This window comes from Benincasa hispida, chromosome 1 (assembly GCF_027475165.1).
Source record: "Benincasa hispida cultivar pf3 chromosome 1, pf3_genome.v1.1, whole genome shotgun sequence".
In the NCBI taxonomy this organism is placed as follows: Eukaryota; Viridiplantae; Streptophyta; class Magnoliopsida; order Cucurbitales; family Cucurbitaceae; genus Benincasa; species Benincasa hispida.
The window spans coordinates 35,032,848-35,051,184 of NC_143478.1; the positions used below are offsets into that span (position 1 = coordinate 35,032,848).

Consider the following 18,337-nt stretch of genomic DNA (forward strand, 5'->3'; position numbering starts at 1 on the left):
TCTTCATATTCTTTTCCTTTGTCATCGTTTAGTTATCAAAGGTAGTCACATACTCAATCGTGCAGCCCAGAGATAGGATGCATGTAGTAACCCACCGAGAGGTGTGTGTTGTTGGAGTATAGTGAGTTAATCTTCTTTGCTTGGTGTGAGGTGGAAGAAACGCTCGTCTATGAGCCATTGCAATGCTTGTCTATGAGCTGTTTAGCCGCAACTAACTGCTGAGAGGGTGAGTAGTGGAACACACTAATTGTTCCTAGAGATAGGCACGATCTTATGCTCGACACAACCATGCATTATAGAGATATAGGCATGCGGCTAGCCACCGAGAGGTGTGTGATGTGTTAGTGTGACGAGTTGGGATTACTTGGGCGACCTAACATAATGAACATTATTATGCGTCAACAGTTGCTGCATCTCTTCCAATTCTCATAGTTAAACTTCCATTGCTCAATCTGGTTAGTTAGGAATAGGAGTAGGGGAATATTCCATTAATTTTTGTCTTTTTACTTTTGTTCTTCACCTCAAACGTATTACTTCACAACATTATGAGTTGTAAGTCCCTGAGTTCGACCTCGGATTACCCCGAGAAACTTGCGTTCTAGTTAGACTTGGCGACAAAGCGAGAAAACTTGTGATAGGAATGCATGATCATCGCATACATTCTTAAACGCAAATTGTATATTTTCTAGTCCAACGCATGACCATCGACGCCTAGAGATCAATGCATAACATAAGATGCATATATATTTTTCCTCTCTCCTTTTCCAACCATCAGTAGCAAAAAAACACCAACTCAACCCAAATAGAATTAATAAAAGTCTGAAAAACCTTATATACCCAAATCATACAGAGATTCAACGAAAATGGAAAACATGTTAACTTTCCAAGTATATTTGAGGTACTTCATTAATAAAGGACTAAAATTATATACCTTATATATGTAGTATATAATTATATATATAGTTTCTAATTCATACATTACGTTATTAGCTAGTTAGGTAATCTTAATGATATACTTGAATTTTGAATGAATGTTGATATATACTACTGATACACTTCAATACTTATATACAATTGCTATATTTTATAGTAGGTATATTTGATGCTTGATAGCGTAATGGTGTACTTGGAAAGCTTGTTGATTGATGTCTGATACTTTGTTGATATATTTAATATAACGTCAATTGAATTTTTAACTAATATATATTGTATACTTTATTTTAGGCATATCATTAAAATAAAGTTTATCAATACAATAGTGTATTGAAGATACATTCAATATCACGTAGATCAATTAATTAAGTGTATCAATATACCAAAAATAAACTATATCAATACAATAGTATATCAATGATATACTTAATATTAACTACATCAGTTAAGAAATATCAATTATGTGATTGATACACTTTTACACTTTGATATTAATTGTATAAGCTTTCTAAAAACTATGTCAAACAATTAGAGAACCAAGGAATACATTATCACGTTTTCTAAAAACTCTTTTTATCATTTTCAAAATTCCTTGAGAAAAACGTTTTTAATGTTAAAAAAAGAAAATCCAATTGGTTACCAAGTTCATGGAGTAAGCTATAAAGTCAGTATATCAATGTAAAAACAAAGCTAATTATTATGGATTTCAGTTGCTTCTTCCTTTGCCTTCTCTGTTGAAGTAGCAGTAGAAGCAGAGCATCTAAAATGGAGGTTGAGCACGCGCCATTGTTACAGCACCTTGGTCATGGCGACGAAAAAGAAGTGGGTAAGGGAAGAATCCGGTGGTGGAATAGTATCATTGACATCGAGGAGACCAAGACACAGTTGTTGTTTTCGCTGTCCATGATTATTGCTAATGCTTCCTATTACTTAATTCCTTTAGTTTCTGCCATGTTCGTCGGTCATCTTGCCGACCTTGAGCTTGCCGGTGCAACTCCTGTGCCATCATTTCCGGATTTTCTTTCTCCTCTGGACTTTGTGGTTGTTCTTAGTCCATTTTTATATTTTTATCTAAAGAGTCTTTTGAAGACATTCTTCATGTCAATAGATAAAAAACAAAAAATAATAAGAGAAAATTTTGTTGATTATTTTCTATCTTTTATAAATTCTTTTAATGATGTAATGAAAATTTTGATTGAATAATCAAGCGAACAAAGCATCTATATTGAAAAATGGTGTTTTTGTTTTGTTGCGGACATAGAACAAATTGATATCTTTCTCTTCTTTTGATCTATAAGTATGATTTTTCATCGATCAATTTACAGGTTTTCGTCGATCAATTTACAGGTTGATGAGGAAGGATTTTTACATTTGTTTCCTTTTTCTTTTTTAAATATGAAATTCAATGTAAAAATATTGATAGAAATTATGTTGACATGTCGATAAAAATTTAATACAATTCTATGAGATCGCGAGTGTGTTTGGTTTTGAAAATAAGTTTTTTTTTATTTTTTTTTTAAAGTTGAATTATTTGGCAACCTTTCAAAATAGCTTTTGGAACACTTTCAAAGTGTATTTTAAATAATTATTATCAAAAGATTTAAATAAAAATCATTTTATTAAAAAATATTTTTTTTTCTAGTCAATCCAAACAAGACATACATTTATACACCGATTCTTTTCTTGGAGATACTCTCCTAGGTCAAAGATTTGAACCCCTAATTTGAAACTTTCATACACTACAAGAATTTTGGGCTTTAATGTTGGTTGGAAAAAGTGAAATCAGATGTATAATGTCGGTTTAAAAAAATGGATCTTTAATGTCAGTTTTAAACCGACATTGAAGATGGACAAACCGACATTAAAGGTCTAATTTATTTTTTTTCTCACTTTATTAAAAAATCACTTTCATTTCGACAAATCATGCCCCCAAACCCTTTCATTTCTCTCTTACCCAAACCCTATCTCTCCTTGGTCGTGCGAATCAGGGTGTCCGTCCGTCCGTCAATGGTTGTCCGCCGTCTGTCCGTCCGTGGTTGTCCGCCGTCTGTCAGTCTCTGTCACTCTCCATCACATTTGCCGTCCGTCCGTCAGTCTCCATCGCGTCAGTGTTTAGATCTGTAGCCGTGGGTCGTCTCTACCAGTGTGTCATGGGTCGTCTCTGTTGTGGGTTGTCTCTGTTGTGGGTTGTCTCTGCCAGTGGGTCGTCTCTGCCATTTGTCGTTGCTATTCCTTGTGGTTGTGGTCGTGAGTCGTCTCTGCCACGAATCAAATACTCTATTGATATTATAATATTTACACGGGTCCTTAGTCTTCTAAGAGGTATTCATTTAAACATGAACTGGTTTTAACTTACAACAAAGTATTTGATTTGTGTTTTCTGAACTCCGAAAGGTTAATGTAGGTTTTTCTTCCTTGATGGATGTTCGCATAGCGTATCTAGATATAATGAGACTGTTTGCTGAATTTGTGAATTATTGACAAATACCATCATGATATATAAATCTGTGAAAAAATAAGGTATTTTTCTTCTTTAGAAAGGTTCTGGATTCTTATATGCAGGTTCATGGCAGCAAATTATTCTCAAACCCTCCACTATTGGGCAAACATTACATGATAGTATAAATTCTTAGACTTTCTTTTTAGGATTGTTGATTCATTGTTTGCATATGTTAAATTGAGATAAGAATTAAACTATTTCAGAGTAAGGTTATTTTGGAAAGTAGTTGAATTATAATCTTTGAGCCAACTCATTTGAGCAATAATGAAATGATTTTGAGTGAAGCCACAAATGCCTGTATTTTTGAGTTACATCTAGGTTCAAATCCTATAGAGCGTGATTTGATTCTTGTTGTTGAAGACTAAATTTTGATTCTTAGGGATTTGGAAGGAAGATAGGAAGATTGCATTGGACATGTTTTAAGAAGGTTAACAAGTGGAGAAGGTAATACAAAAAGGACTTCATAACAATATTAATAACAAGTAGAAGGTGATATTTATAAGATGCTTATCTTAAAAGTCTATTTGTTCTAAATTTGTTGATGTTGCATATTTTACAATCATATTTTTATGCTTTTAAATTTCCCTTGTTATTGTTTTTTTTTTTTTTTTTTTTTTGTAGATTAAGTTTGCATATTTTTAATTACAATCATGAATAATCAATCGGATGAAAATGAATAGAATGGTCCATTTGAGTATGGTTTAAGGGTCGAGATTTTTATTAAAAATGGTCCTATCAACATTCAAATATACCGGAATAGTCATGAGTTGTCCATGTATGAAGTGTGTGAATGCAAAGACTCTAATGTGAACAAAATAAGAAGATCCATTATTTTTTAATTGGTATAGATTAAAGTTATCAGACATAGATTTTACACGGTGAATCATTACCAATTACCGAGTAAGAGAAACAATGAAAATATGTACTCGAGACAACACCAGTGGAATTAGGATCTAATTACACTCTAATTGCTTATAATTAAAAGTAAACTAGCATGCAAATAAATGGAAAAATAGTAAATTAATAGATAGGATACAACCTTTGTAACTCCCGAAAACTGCATTTCCTCGCTGAATCTCGACCCGAACTCTTTCGGACCACTACTAGAGTTGACCTACTATCCCTGGACTCAGAACCAGGTTGTGGGACCCGATGAATGAAGAAAACCGAGAGAGAGAAAGAGATGGAAAAAGATGGAGATTTTTGGGTTGGGTTTTTAATTTTTCAGCCCAATTTTGAAAACTACCTTTTTGCAAAAAAATGGCAAAAGTCTTTAATCCAAATTCAAAAGCCCATTTTATAAAAAAAAAAACTATGCAACATTTACATGAAACAAATCCATGGAAACCCAACACCTAGAATTCACTATCTAAGTGGACTTATGTCTCCACTATAAGCCAACACCTAGCCACTATTTTGTTAGTGAAATTATCCAACAAAAGTGGTGGATTTTCCCACTACCTTTAGTCAAAGGGCAAAATAGTCAGTTTGTCAAAGTCACAACTTTGACCAAAAATCAACATTTTGACCTTTTTATGATTTTTTTCATACCTTTTTATGATTTTATTCCCGTGTTGACTATTTTTGACCTCCCGAGCATAATTCCACATATTCATTTCTCAAAATTTAAATCACATTTTGAATATAAGGTCGATCAAAGTTTGACTTTTCAAAGTCAACTCTTTGACTTGTTACATCCGTTGACCATTTCCATTATTTTCGAGCTTCCAAATATGAACGTATTCATATTCTTGATATTTAAATCACATTTAAATATTAAAGATGTATCTCTAAACTGAAAAACCGACTACTATATCACATATACTTGTCGGTTTCTCTCTCTTTACCTAATTCGAACAATTCGAATTATTCTGTCATACTGTTCTAAGTTTATTCCATATGAGCTAGTAGGGGAACCTAATGGACCTATAGATCATGGGCTCCAATGATCCGAGATTAGCTGGCTAAACTCTTTAGATGGAGTTAATCAACATTCGTTAACTAACGGGTCATTCCACTATAGTTCCGTAGTTGCACTCCTCTCACTATAGATATATTTGTGTCCATTTGATATAACCATGATTAGTAAGCTAATCCTTCACAGGTTGTTCGTAATCTCGGCTGGGTCATAAAAACCGTTTTACCCCCGAGACTACATCTTATTCCTTAAGTTCCACTGATCCTCTAATGAACAATTAGTTTAAGGTCAAACCTATAAACCGAATCCCTCTCGGGCCAAGGAGAGGGTGGGCCCCCTTGTTCAAGACCTGGATTCAGTACTAAAGGCAACAACCTATCTACTATCCCTATAATGGGTAAGAGTGAATTCCGTCTTGCACCCTATATTCCCAGCTATCCACCTGATCTTACCCCTGAAATAGGAGGTTTATTGGGCCAGCGATAATGAGCTGCCCTCACCTATGCAGATTTAAGGATAATTTCGAGTGAACAGGATTTCATAGTTAGCTTAGGATTAAGATTAAGTTACCTAGGTCATCAATTGATGAAATAGTCAGTTTTATACATAAAACGACATTTAGAACGTAAAAAGTGACTATTTCATTGTTCAGTCTTATGCAAACTCATTGCATAAGATGCCCCCACTCACATATCTCTATATGAACGATTCAGGATCACATCGTTTGTACTAACTACAAAGTGGCCGCATCCATAGATCGCGAATAAGGCGCCCAACCTGATTCATATACTATAGACCATTTGTGGCTATATATTGTGAACTTGATCCACATTTATGTCACTACATAAAGTTCAAAACTACATTAGATAGCCCTCAGAACCCGTTAGTTTTATGGATTCAAGATGATAATTTCGAATAACCAGTTTAAATCCAAAAACAAAAAATAGAATACAGAATAGGTTTATAAATTTAAATGATTACAAACTACAGTTTTAGGACATAAAATCCAACAAAAAATGTGTCTACTAGTGAAACAGGCGAAGTTGATGAGGATGATGTTGATGTTGATGACACAATTGGAATGTTTGAGGTTGCATATAATAACTATTTTAGTGAAAAATCCGATAATTTTGATGAATTATTAGATGATGTGAAGAAACCATTGTACTCAAATTGTAAAACTTTTTCCAAAATATCTACATTGGTAAAGTTATATAATTTGAAAGCTAAATTTGGATGGAGCGATAAGAGTTTCACTGAGTTGTTGGAATTAATTCATGACATATTACCTAGTCCTAATGAAATTCCAATTTCTACTTATGAAGCAAAAAAGATGTTGGGTACTCTTGAAATGAAGTACGAGAAGATTCATGCATGTAGAAATGATTGTTGCTTGTTCAGAAAAGAACTCTCTAATGCAAATGTATGCCCCATTTGTGGTACATTAAGATGGAAGCTTCAAAAAAATTTAAAGGAAAGGGTAAGAATATCCCAGCAAAAGGTTTGAAAGAATGTTTTCGAAATCAAGAAACAAACAAGTTATTGACCATGACATGCTATAAAAAAAAAAAGAAATAGATGGTTTATTAAAACATCCCAAAGATGCCCTAAGTGGAAAAAAAGTAGACAATTTATGGCCAGAGTTTAGGTCAAAACCTAGAAATCTTCGTCTTGCTCTTTCGACAGATGGGGTAAATCCACATGGAGATCTTAGTAGTAGATATAGTGATTGGCCAGTGATGTTAGTGACGTACAATCTACCTCCATGGTTGTGCATGAAGTGAAAATTTTTTATGTTTACACCAATATCTAGTCCTAAACAACCGGAAAATGACATAGATGTTTATTTAACTCCGTTAGTAGATGACTTAAAAAAACTTTGGAAAGATGGGATAGAATGTTACGATGCATATGAAGAACAAGATTTCATGCTTAAAGCTATTTTATTATGGACCATTAATGATTTTCCTGCGTATGGTAACTTGTGTGGTTGTACGGTTAAAGGATATCGTGCATGTCCAATTTGTGAAGAGAATACTTCATCCACTTATTTACCAAAAGGGAAGAAGATGGCATATCTCGGGCATCGCAAGTTTCTACCCCGCCATCATCCATATAGGAAAAAAAGAAACTTTTAATGGTACATAAGAATTAGAATTTGCTCCAGAGCCATTGAGTGGGGAAGAAATTCTTGCAGAAACAAGTAAGTATCAATATTCATTTGGTAAGAAAACTATCAAGGAAAAGAACAGTGGAGATAGCCCTTCAACTTATTGGAAAAAAAAATCTATTCTTTTTGAGTTAGAATACTGGAAGTATCTTGACGTGCGACATTGTTTAGACGTGATGCACATTAAAAAGAATGTACGTGCAAATCTTATTGGCACATTGCTTGATATTCATGGTAAAACGAAGGATAGAATAAAAACTCGATTAGATCTGATGGAACTGAACATTAGATCAGAGTTAGCCCCCTCAAGTAGGACAGAAGAAAGTCTTTTTACCTCTCGCATGTTATACATTAACACGAGCTGAGAAATTGAGTTTTTGTAAGATACTATCAGAAATTAAAGTACCTGAAGGCTATTCATCGAACATTCAAAGTTTAGTGTCGCTCACATATTTGAAACTTTACGGACTTAAGTCGCATGACCATCACATTCTTATGCAACAATTATTACCGGTAGCCATTCGTGATATTTTACCCAAACATGTAAGATTTGCAATTACTCACCTATGCTTCTTCTATAGTGCTATATGTTGCAAGGCGATCGATTCGTCTTAGTTAAAGGGTATGCAAGAGGATATCGTTGTCACTCTATGCCTCTTAGAGAAGTATTTTCCACCATTATTATTCCCAATAATGGTACACCTTGTAGTGCATCTCATAAGAGAAGTTGAGTATTGTGGACCTGTTTATTTAAGATGGATGTATCCTTTTGAATGATACATGTAAGTGTTGAAAACTTATGTACGAAATAGAAATTGACTAGAAGGATGTTTTGAAGAAAATTATATTGTCGAAGAGAATATAGAGCTTCGTTTTGAATTCATATCTGGTGTAATTCTATTGGGCTTAACTCATCAATAAAGAAAGCGAACTCAAACATTGATAGAGCATTGTCAGCTACTTCTTTTATCAGACCGAGTAAGGATAAGTTGGATCAAGCTCATCTTTATGTCATTCGAAATGTAAATGATGTGCTTTCTTACGTCAAGTATGTAGATCTCCATATTATTCTCATTTTAGGTTACTTGATTATTCAATAATCTACTAACTTTGTCATTTATAATAGGCAACATATGGATATTTTGTCTAAGCTCAATTCTAGTAAAAATAAAAGTAGAAAGTGGCTTCAAGAAGAGCCTAATTGTACATTCAGTCGGTGGTTGTCCACATGGGTAATCTCTAGAGAACTACTATTTGATGTATAGTTAAATGTTAACTACTAAAATAGTGTGAAATATATCGTAGGTTGCACTAGCTCTCGAAGTTCCCAAAAATTACATATCGTCTTCTTTGAGATGGATAGCTAATGGACCTTGTCCAATTGGGCCAATAGGTATGGTTAACTAATGGAGGTAGCAAAGAAACACAAATGTTGATATATCTATTGAGATTGATGATACAACTGCACGATACATTATAAAATGATGTTGAGGTAGATGAGTTGATAAATAATGTATTAATCATGGTATGTCATTTACTGGGTGATATGATTTAAATATAAGATTATATGTTTTTGTGTGAGTAATGTTTTTTTTTTTTTTTTTTTTTTTTTTTTTTTTTTTGCAGATTGACATGGAAAGTTCAACAAGTAGCAGTGAGGATGATAGAAATATGATCCCACAAAAACATAGCTGAATAAGTATACCACGTGGCCCAACTACAATGTCTGAGTGACACAAATAAAAACATATGGGCAACGGTTGACCATTGATTATAATGAACATGGACAACCGGTTGGATCTAGAGCAAAGAAGATGCAAAGTTATATAGGAGTTTTTGTTCGAAAAAAAATACCTATAACATATAATTCTTGGAAAAAAGTTCCAAACCATTTAAAAGACAAACTTTTTGATTGTGTAGCGGTGTGTTTTCTAAAATTTTAATTCATGTGCATAGTAGTTTATTAGTTTATTGTTTAACTACTTTTTTCATTGTGCAGATGTCATTCGATGTGGACTCTAAGTCCAAACATTGTATACTAATGTCTTCCTCTAAGAAGTTTCGGACTTTCAAGACAATATTGACTCAAAAGTTCATACTTCCATTTAAGGATGAACCCTCGGTCTTGCAATTTCCTCCCCACCAATATTCTCATATAGAGAAAAATCAGTGGACATCGTTCGTCAATGAACGATTGAGTGAAGAATGGGATGTGAGTTATTCACAATAAATTAAATGTCAACATTATCATTTTTTTGATAGGTAACTTCAACTAGATTTGTTGTATAGAAAATCAGTCGTCTTCAAAAAGAAAGACGTGCGAAATGTGTATATAATCATCACATTTCTCGGAAGGGTTATGTGAATCTTGCCCAAGAATTAGTGAGTTATTCGACTTAAATTAAATCTTTTATTCTAATATGTTTATGCTAATTAAATATGTATGTTCATGTAGAACCTATCGAATGATTCTTCTTATAGGGCGAGTTTATGGAAAAAAGCAAGAAAAGGACAAAATAATGAATACTTTGATGAAGTTACTCGAGAATGTGCCAATCGAATTGTAAGTATATGTTGTGCAAAGGTTAAGATGACATATATATAATGTTTGGAACTTGTGATGATATAGATATTGTGTGAAAATTATAATATGTTTTACAGGATAAATTGGTTGAAGTCTATGAAGGTGAAGATGTTCCCACCAAAGCATTGGGTACAGAGGAACATTGGGGATATGTTAGAGGAATGGGTGATTTTGTTTCCCATTCTCAATATTTCAAATTAGTAAAACCAATGTCCTCAATGAGTTAAGAAATTGAAGAAGGCTCTAGTAAAAAATGTTTGACATGGTAAAGTGTCAAGAGAAAGAACTCACAGCAGACAATCTCATCAGTCCAAATCATCTGTTGGAAATGTTGCACTAAATACATCTGAAGAAGACGATATTGAGAAGATTTCTAAAGAAGATTTGGAGGTAATTTATTTGTTGTGATTTTTAAATTTTAATCATATTGTACGTGCTTAACCATGCATGACATAAGTTCTTTTAAATTTGTTAAGGGGACACCATGGCACTTGGCTATACGAACTATAGATAATATTGTTGTAGTAGCCATAGCATTTGATGATGAGTGTCATGCTTAACTGTTAAAGTTCTGATTAACATTGGAGAAGATTTTCCTATACCAATTCCTATGAAAGGAAAAATAGAGATCTTAAATCAAGCAATGGGTAACTTCGTAAAATGGCCTCGTGAACTTGTAGTTATGGTTGACGAGAAAAAAGTTTAACTATTAAAGTTTTGATTTGACATTGGAGAAGATTTGCCTATACCAATTCCTGTGAAGGGTAAAATAGAGTCCTTAAATCAAGCAATGGGCAACTTCGTAAAATGGCCTCGTGAACTTGTAGTTATGGTTGACGAGAAAAAAATATGTCTCTTTTTCAGTATATGAGTTTGGTTATATACTATTTTTCCTACTTTGAATTTTTGTAACTTTGGTTATGGTAGGACCATTCAACAATTAAGAGCTTCAGCTAGTCCTCCAAATATACTGATGCCAATGGTACCATCAAACTATTGAATGGACATACCATGCATAACATGAACGATGTAGACATGATCCATATCACTTTGGACGAGCATATATTTGGAAGAGACAAATTTATTTATTTAGGTCACGATGATCTGATCCAAAATTGCAATATGGTTGAAATAGGCTACATGCGTATTTTGACATACATTGCGTAAGTATTACTCATCTAGATTCGCTCATATATACTTTGTTTCATGTTTAAATAAGAATTTTTACTTTGTTTAGGTATCTTTGGGATGAATGTGATCTTGATATTACGAAGAATTTTTTTATAATTGATCAAGCAAGAATATCGCCACATGTGAAGTCTCAAGATATTCGATCCAGAAATTTAGCTAATCAACTAGAATTGGCTAATTTAGACCAATTAATCCTTATTCCATATAACACAAGATAAGTTGATACAAGTTCTTAAGTTATTTTTAATTTGCATTATACACGTACTAATATTTCAAAATTGTTGTTTATTATAGTTATCATTGGATATTGATTGTAATCAATCTACAAAAAAATTTTGTTTATGTTTTGGACTCTCTTCGAAGTAAGGTTCAAGAGGATTTTCATGGAGTTATAAATATGTTTAACTAATGTTTTCAAACTATTTAATGGATTGAAAATATGGCAAGCCAAGCACGATCTTTAACACCATTGGTCTTCTCCAAAATGGAAACCTGTAAACGTAAATTTGCATTCATTTTTTAACAATTTATGTTCATTCGAACATAAGAATAATTGTTTTCAACTTCTTTATATGCAGTGCCCTCATCAATTAGATTCTGTAGGATGTGGGTACTATGTGCAAAAGTATATACACGAAATAGTGCATAATCCTACTACTCCCATTACTAGCCTCATACATAAATTATTTATTTTTTATATAGTATTAGCTTTAATTTAATAAATGGACGTAAACTTATGTTGAATTTATCTTTTTTTTTCCTCTTTGTAGTTCAATACAAAAAATGCATATATCCAAGGAGAGATTGACGTAATTCGAACCCAATTGGCAAGTTTTGTTGGCGATTTGTGTAAGGATGTAATTCTTGTTTTTTGTCTCAATAGAATGCAAATGCTAGTTTAGAATGATTGCAAATTTATCTAACCATGATCTGTTTATTATTGGAAGATTTATGTATACTATTTTTTGTGTTCATGGGGTATTTGGTATAAGTATTCATGGAATTAGTACTAATTGATATTTGTGAATGAGAAAAATGACGGCATGGTGTAAGTATTTATATGAAAGTTTGGTATTGTTATGCAAACGTTGGTGATTAGTGTGTTTATTTCATATTTTGATGAGTATATGTAATGGATTGGAAATATTGATTCTTGGTTGTGGATAAATTCATAGATGGAAGACAAATATTGATGGGCTTGCCATACAAATTATTTTTATACTTTTTAATATAAAACAATGACGGACATTTCCTGACCCATACGGGACATATAATGTCATTTTTAGCTTATTGACCAAAAAAATGGATTCGAAAACGGAATTAAAAAAAACGGATAGATTCTGTGCTTCAATGTCGGTTAAGAGAGTTTCATTTGAAAAAAGTCTTCAGCTGCAACCAACATTAAAGGGCTTTAATGTCGGTTGCAATAAACATTGAAGCTCTTTAATGTCGGTTGGAAATTTCATTGAAGACCTTTAATGTCGGTTACAACCGACATTGAAGACTGTATTATTAAAGCCCTTTAAAAAATCGACATTAAAGGCAACCGACATTAAAACCCGAAATTCTTCTAGTAATAACTTAAAAAAGGTAAATTAAAGAACAATATTTACCTACTAATTGGGCTCCACTTATCTTTTATAGCCCACCCATTAGCCAAAAAAAAATGCCAAAATATTAAGAAAAATGTTGTTGTGACACATGTGGTAGAAAAAACTTAGGTGCGACTCGAGCACCTAATAAAACATGTCATGTGGTAGTTTTTCTTTTTTAAAAAATAATTTTAAAATTTTTTCTATAGGATAGAACATGAGTTGCATGAGGATTAGACTGCATCTAATCATTACTCAATTATAATTAGACCTAACTAAAAACTTGTATGGGCTCTTAAAATGACCTTGGAGTATAGGAAAAACTTCATTTATGAACCCAATGAAAAAAAAATGAGCTTCGTTACTCTTATCAATAGATCTATACATAAAATCATTCTCTTCATGCTCTGATTCCCATTTCTATTCAATTTTTCTTTGATTCTAGATTAGACTTGGTGGAGCACTAGGGACACTTTGTGGGCAAGCATTTGGTGCCAAACAATATAGGAAGCTTGGGTTGTATTTGCAAGCCTCTTGCATTGTATCTTTATCCTTTTTTGTTATCTCATCTGTCTTATGGTACTACTCAGAGCCTCTCCTTATTTTACTCCATCAAGATCTTCCATTCCAAAAGTTGCCTCTACCTATGACAAATTTCTTATTCCAGCATTATTTGCTTATGGACTTTTCCAAAACCTCCTTAGGTTTCTTCAAACACATTCTGTTCTTTTTGCCCTTGGTTGTCTTTTCAACTGTTCCTATGATCATTCACATTTGTGAGGCATATGTTTTGGTGAATTGGACAAGTCTTGGTATCATTGGACCTGCCTTGGCAGCTTCCATTTCCTTGTGGATATCTTCTCTCATTTTGGGGACATATATGTTTAAGACAACTACCAAATTTCAACAAACATGGGAAGGGTTTTCATTTGAATCCTTTAACTACTTTCTCAGAACACTCAAACTAACCATCCCTTCTGCAACTATGGTTTGGTAAGTGCCCAACACCCTCGACCTTCTATCATTTCGTACTTTTTAAACCTTTTAAAAGCAAATGAGTGTGTTAAGAAACGATGGACCCCAATGATAGTATGATACTGTCTATTTTGGACATAAACTCTTATGGTTTTATTTTTTACTTTACCCCCTTCCTTATAAATTCATGATCATCTCTTTATCTAGCCAATGTAGGACTTTGATTGCATTTTCGAATAGAATGTTTTGTTTTTCTCATTGAATCGGCATTGGAAATACCTCAATTTTTGTTGAGCATTAAACTCAAATTGTCAGGTTTTTTGGTGGTATTTAGCAGGCATTTGGAAGGTCAAACGATATCCAAATTTAATATGTGATCATGAATTTTGATGCCCCAGATGTGTACTTTCTGATGGTTCAAGTCTCAAGTCGTTTGGAATTTTTCAAGAAAAGTAATGACAATTTGAGTAACAAAGGGTCAAGAATTACTACAACTTTTGAAATTTTGTCTTAATTATTGTAATCTCTTTCATTTGCTCTTATTAGTGATTTATTGAAGAAATTTAACACTTTGTGAGACTATATATAGTGGTATTGTAATCTTTGCCAAGACAAGGTTGAGAAACAAATCAATAGAAGATTGAGTTTACTTTATTCTTTCTCTCTTCAATAAAAAACTCCACCACTCAAATAATTTAGTTTTTTTTTTCAATTTGTTGGTGTCTATTGTTTAAATTGTCTAGTTTGGAGTACTAGGCCTTTAAATTTTTAGTGTTCTTAGCCGAGCTTTGGAACTTCCAATACCTTATTGTCTTCATGCCATCGCTTATAAGGATCACAATAGGCTAAGACAAAAGTTGAATCAGGGACTTCTTTTTCATCACCAAAAGTTGGAAAATCATATTCTTGCAATTTTTCTTCTGAGCTATCAGAGGAAATGCAACTGACAAAAGTTCTGACATATCCATCAGATTCGCAATCTTCATTAGACTCCTCATTAGACAGAGTCAATATATAACCTTTGTTCTGTCGTTTCAAGAAGGTCAGACATTTGGCTTGGAAGTCACCAAAACCTTCACACTCTCTGCATCTAACAAATTTCTCCTTAGCAAATAATCTACCTTTATTAATATCCTTCTTTATCCTCTAATCTTTTCTAAGAACCAAACCCTGAATGACCTCTTGACTTGGTATTCCGATGAGGGAAAGAGCTTGGCCTTCTGTCAATATTTTTTAACACATGAGATAATTGTTTTGACAGGAGAGAAATTGCGTCAACATGATTTTCATCTGATTCTTCAACTCGATCTTGTTCTTTATCTTCTAAACGGATTGCAAGGCAATGCTACGACTCTTTTTATCAGGCTTGTCCTCTAGAGACATTTCAAATGTAAGAAGAGAACCAAAGAGATCATCAACTCTCACAGAAGAATTATCATGAGCTTCTTCAATTACAGTCACTTTCATATTGGGAAGAGATCTAAGGATTTTTCTCACAAGTTTCTCCTTTGAGATTTTCTCTCCAAAAGCAAAGGATTCTTTTGCAAGTTCAAGAAATTTCACATTAAACTCTTCTATGGTTTTATCTTCGTGCATCTTAAGATTTTCAAATTTTGTGGCTAACAATTGAAGTCTTAATATTTTAACTTTTGATGCCCCTTCATGAGCAACAACAAGAATATTCCAAGCTTCCATTACAGAGACACATATGTTTATCAGCCTAAAAATGTTTTTTGTCAACACCATTGAAAATGACATTTAATACTCTAGAGTTTTTTTAGAGAGGCTTTATCCTTAGCCTTGGACCACTCCACTTCTGGTTTGAGTTCCTTTTCACCTTTTATATTAGTGATTTTACGAGACAAAATTTTAGGATCTTTTGTCATTGGACTTCTGAAAGGCTATCATCCTTGCCTTTCAATATGCATAGTTTGTTTCATCCAAGACCGATGGACGAGAGGTAGAGCCACCTTCTTTGGTTCTTTTCGTAGAAATACATCAGGATCACAACACCAGAGATAATAGTGACCCACCCGCTCTGATACCAAATGAAAATAATATTGAAGTACCTATCGCACAATAAAATGTGTTACAAATTTCATGACAATTCACAAAACAATTAACAAATAGAAATAGAAAAGCAAAATAATACTAGATATCGTTAACCCAGTTCGATGATTAACACCTATGTCTTGATGGCAGTGTGTCCATGGAAAGATAACTTCACAAATAAAAATGTAATGCAATTATGACATATTTCTTTATCTATATTGATAACTCTAATACAGTGACCTCTATAAAGCTCAACCACTAAATCATAGACTCCCGTAGATGAGATATCCCTCTCTTTTGATACTTAGACTCCTCTTAAGTAATAATATCAGTGATGAATGTCTTAAGCTCTCCCTAAGAAACAGACTTCCTCTCGGCAAGACTTGAGTTCCCCTCAAGATGTGAGACTACTTCTCACTTGTAGGTTATCTTTTCTATTCAAGTAAAGAACACTTCACTTGATTAGTTGAGGATCCCCCTAAGCTTGAGGATCTTTTCTCAAGTAGTATAATGATGAAGTACATAGCAGCTTTGAGTATATCTCCAATCTCACAGCATCACAATCTTCAATGGCTTCAAAGATTGATAGAATAAACACTTGTGACGAAAGAAACTTCACAAGACAAATAGCTCTTAAATTCTTTTTTTCAAAATGGCTAGCCTTCTAACAAAAACAAAGTTTCTTGATATACATGTAGCGGATGCAAAGAAAACCAACCCTAATTTTCAAAATTACTTGCACATGGAGAAGGAAAGATCTGCAAGAATACTACAGATATAGAATAATCCACGTAAGAAGGTATTTTGCAGAGACGACATTTCTATATGACAACCTTAAGCCACAAGATCAAATACAGAGACATTCTAAAAGACATCAGCTGAACATAAATAAATATTGTCAATACACAAAGTGTAACATCATTTCATATGGTTTTATAATTGTCTTCTGGGGAATTTTTGGTAGTCTTCTACTCTTTAAGAGATGGAGACATACGTACTTCAAGTGTCTAAGAAATATAATCGAGAAATTTTAATGAAACAATTAAAACTAGGTATTTTATTTCTCCATTTATCACATAAGAAGGCTAATCTAAGGAAGTAATCAAGATGTTCAAGATAAATTATTCTAATCCCGTCAACACACCAGTGGAATGGGGAATCCAACTATTACGTTGTGAAGGAAGGCGAAAGGGTAGACCTAACACTCTTTAAAAGCTTGGTTGGAAGTTTGCAGTATTTAACATGCACAAGGCTTGACATTCTTCATGCAGTTGGAGTTTTCAGTCGCTTGATGGAGAAACCAACAACCACACACTCAAAAGCAGCAAGGAGAATTCTTCGGTACATCAAAGGTACGACAAACTACGATCTTTACTATTTTGTTTATGATACTTATAAACTCTTGGGATATACTGATATTGATTAGGGTGGAGATGTGGATGACCACAAGAGTACGACTGGTTTTGAGTTTTACATGGGAGACATTGCCTTCATGTGGATATCAAAGAAGCAATCAGTTATTACTTTCTCCACATGTGAAGCAAAATATGTGACAGCTATCTCATGTAGTTGTCATGCAATTTTGCCGAGAAATCTACTATGGGAGTTAGGACTACCACAAGAGGAGCCCATCAAAATTTTTGTAGACAACAAATCAACAATTGCTTTGGCTAAGAATACAATCTTCTATAACTAGAGTAAGCACATCGATGCGCGTTATCATTATATTAGAGAGTGAATCGGAAGAAAGGATGTGCAATTAGAGTATATGAAGACTCACAATCAGGTAGGTTGCATTTTTATAGAGCCTCTTTAGAAAGAAGACTTCACAAGATTGAGAGATTTGCTTAGAGTAACAAAATCAAGTTTAAGAGGAGATATTGAAATATAGACTTGATTTTGGGTTAGAATTATTTGGACTTAGTCCAAAACCCAATTTCTAGTAAGTATCAAGTATTAGAATTCTATAGACATTACATGTAGGAGATGCTTAGAGTAGATTGAAGGATTATCTAGAAAATATGAGAAAAAAGTCTTATTATAAAGAATATTCGAGAGAAATTTGTAACCAATAGATCATAATGTGTTGACAAAATTCTAGTCATAAAATTAGGGGTGCCAACTATTATAAATAAGAAGGATGTCTTACCATTTATATCAAGCCAAAAGAATTAGAAGTGTTCAATATCACAAGTAGTCTCTTTCTCAATTTTCTCTCCAAAATTTCCTCTAACTTACAAAATTTCTTTCCAACATTATGGTATCTTTTTTAAAAAATTTAAAATTCAAATATGGGCAAAGTTCTAGATTTGTTAGTGAAATACTTCAAAGGAATATACTTTATCAATTTTGAGTTGAACAAATTTGTGGTGGAAATTCTCGCCTTTCTTTTCCAATCTACTTCACGTCATCTTTCAAATAA

General features: G+C 33.2%; 1 protein-coding gene and 1 pseudogene across 1 annotated transcript; one reads left to right on the forward strand and one right to left on the reverse strand.

Annotated features, from left to right (window-relative positions):
- Positions 1 to 1,698: 1,698 nt before the first annotated feature.
- On the forward strand, positions 1,699 to 14,712 carry LOC120076857 (protein DETOXIFICATION 19 pseudogene; annotated as a pseudogene).
- Positions 14,713 to 15,186: 474 nt separating this feature from the next.
- Positions 15,187 to 15,558, reverse strand: LOC150038403 (uncharacterized). Its single transcript, XM_090313041.1, has one exon. The coding sequence runs from the start codon at positions 15,556 to 15,558 to the stop codon at positions 15,187 to 15,189; it is 372 nt and encodes a 123-aa protein (XP_090169167.1).
- Between the last annotated feature and the right edge of the window lie 2,779 nt (positions 15,559 to 18,337).

Excerpts from the sequence above, each read along its gene's own strand:
- LOC150038403 (XM_090313041.1), bottom strand. The coding sequence starts at position 15,558 with ATGGAAGCTTGGAATATTCTTGTTGTTGCTCATGAAGGGGCATCAAAA.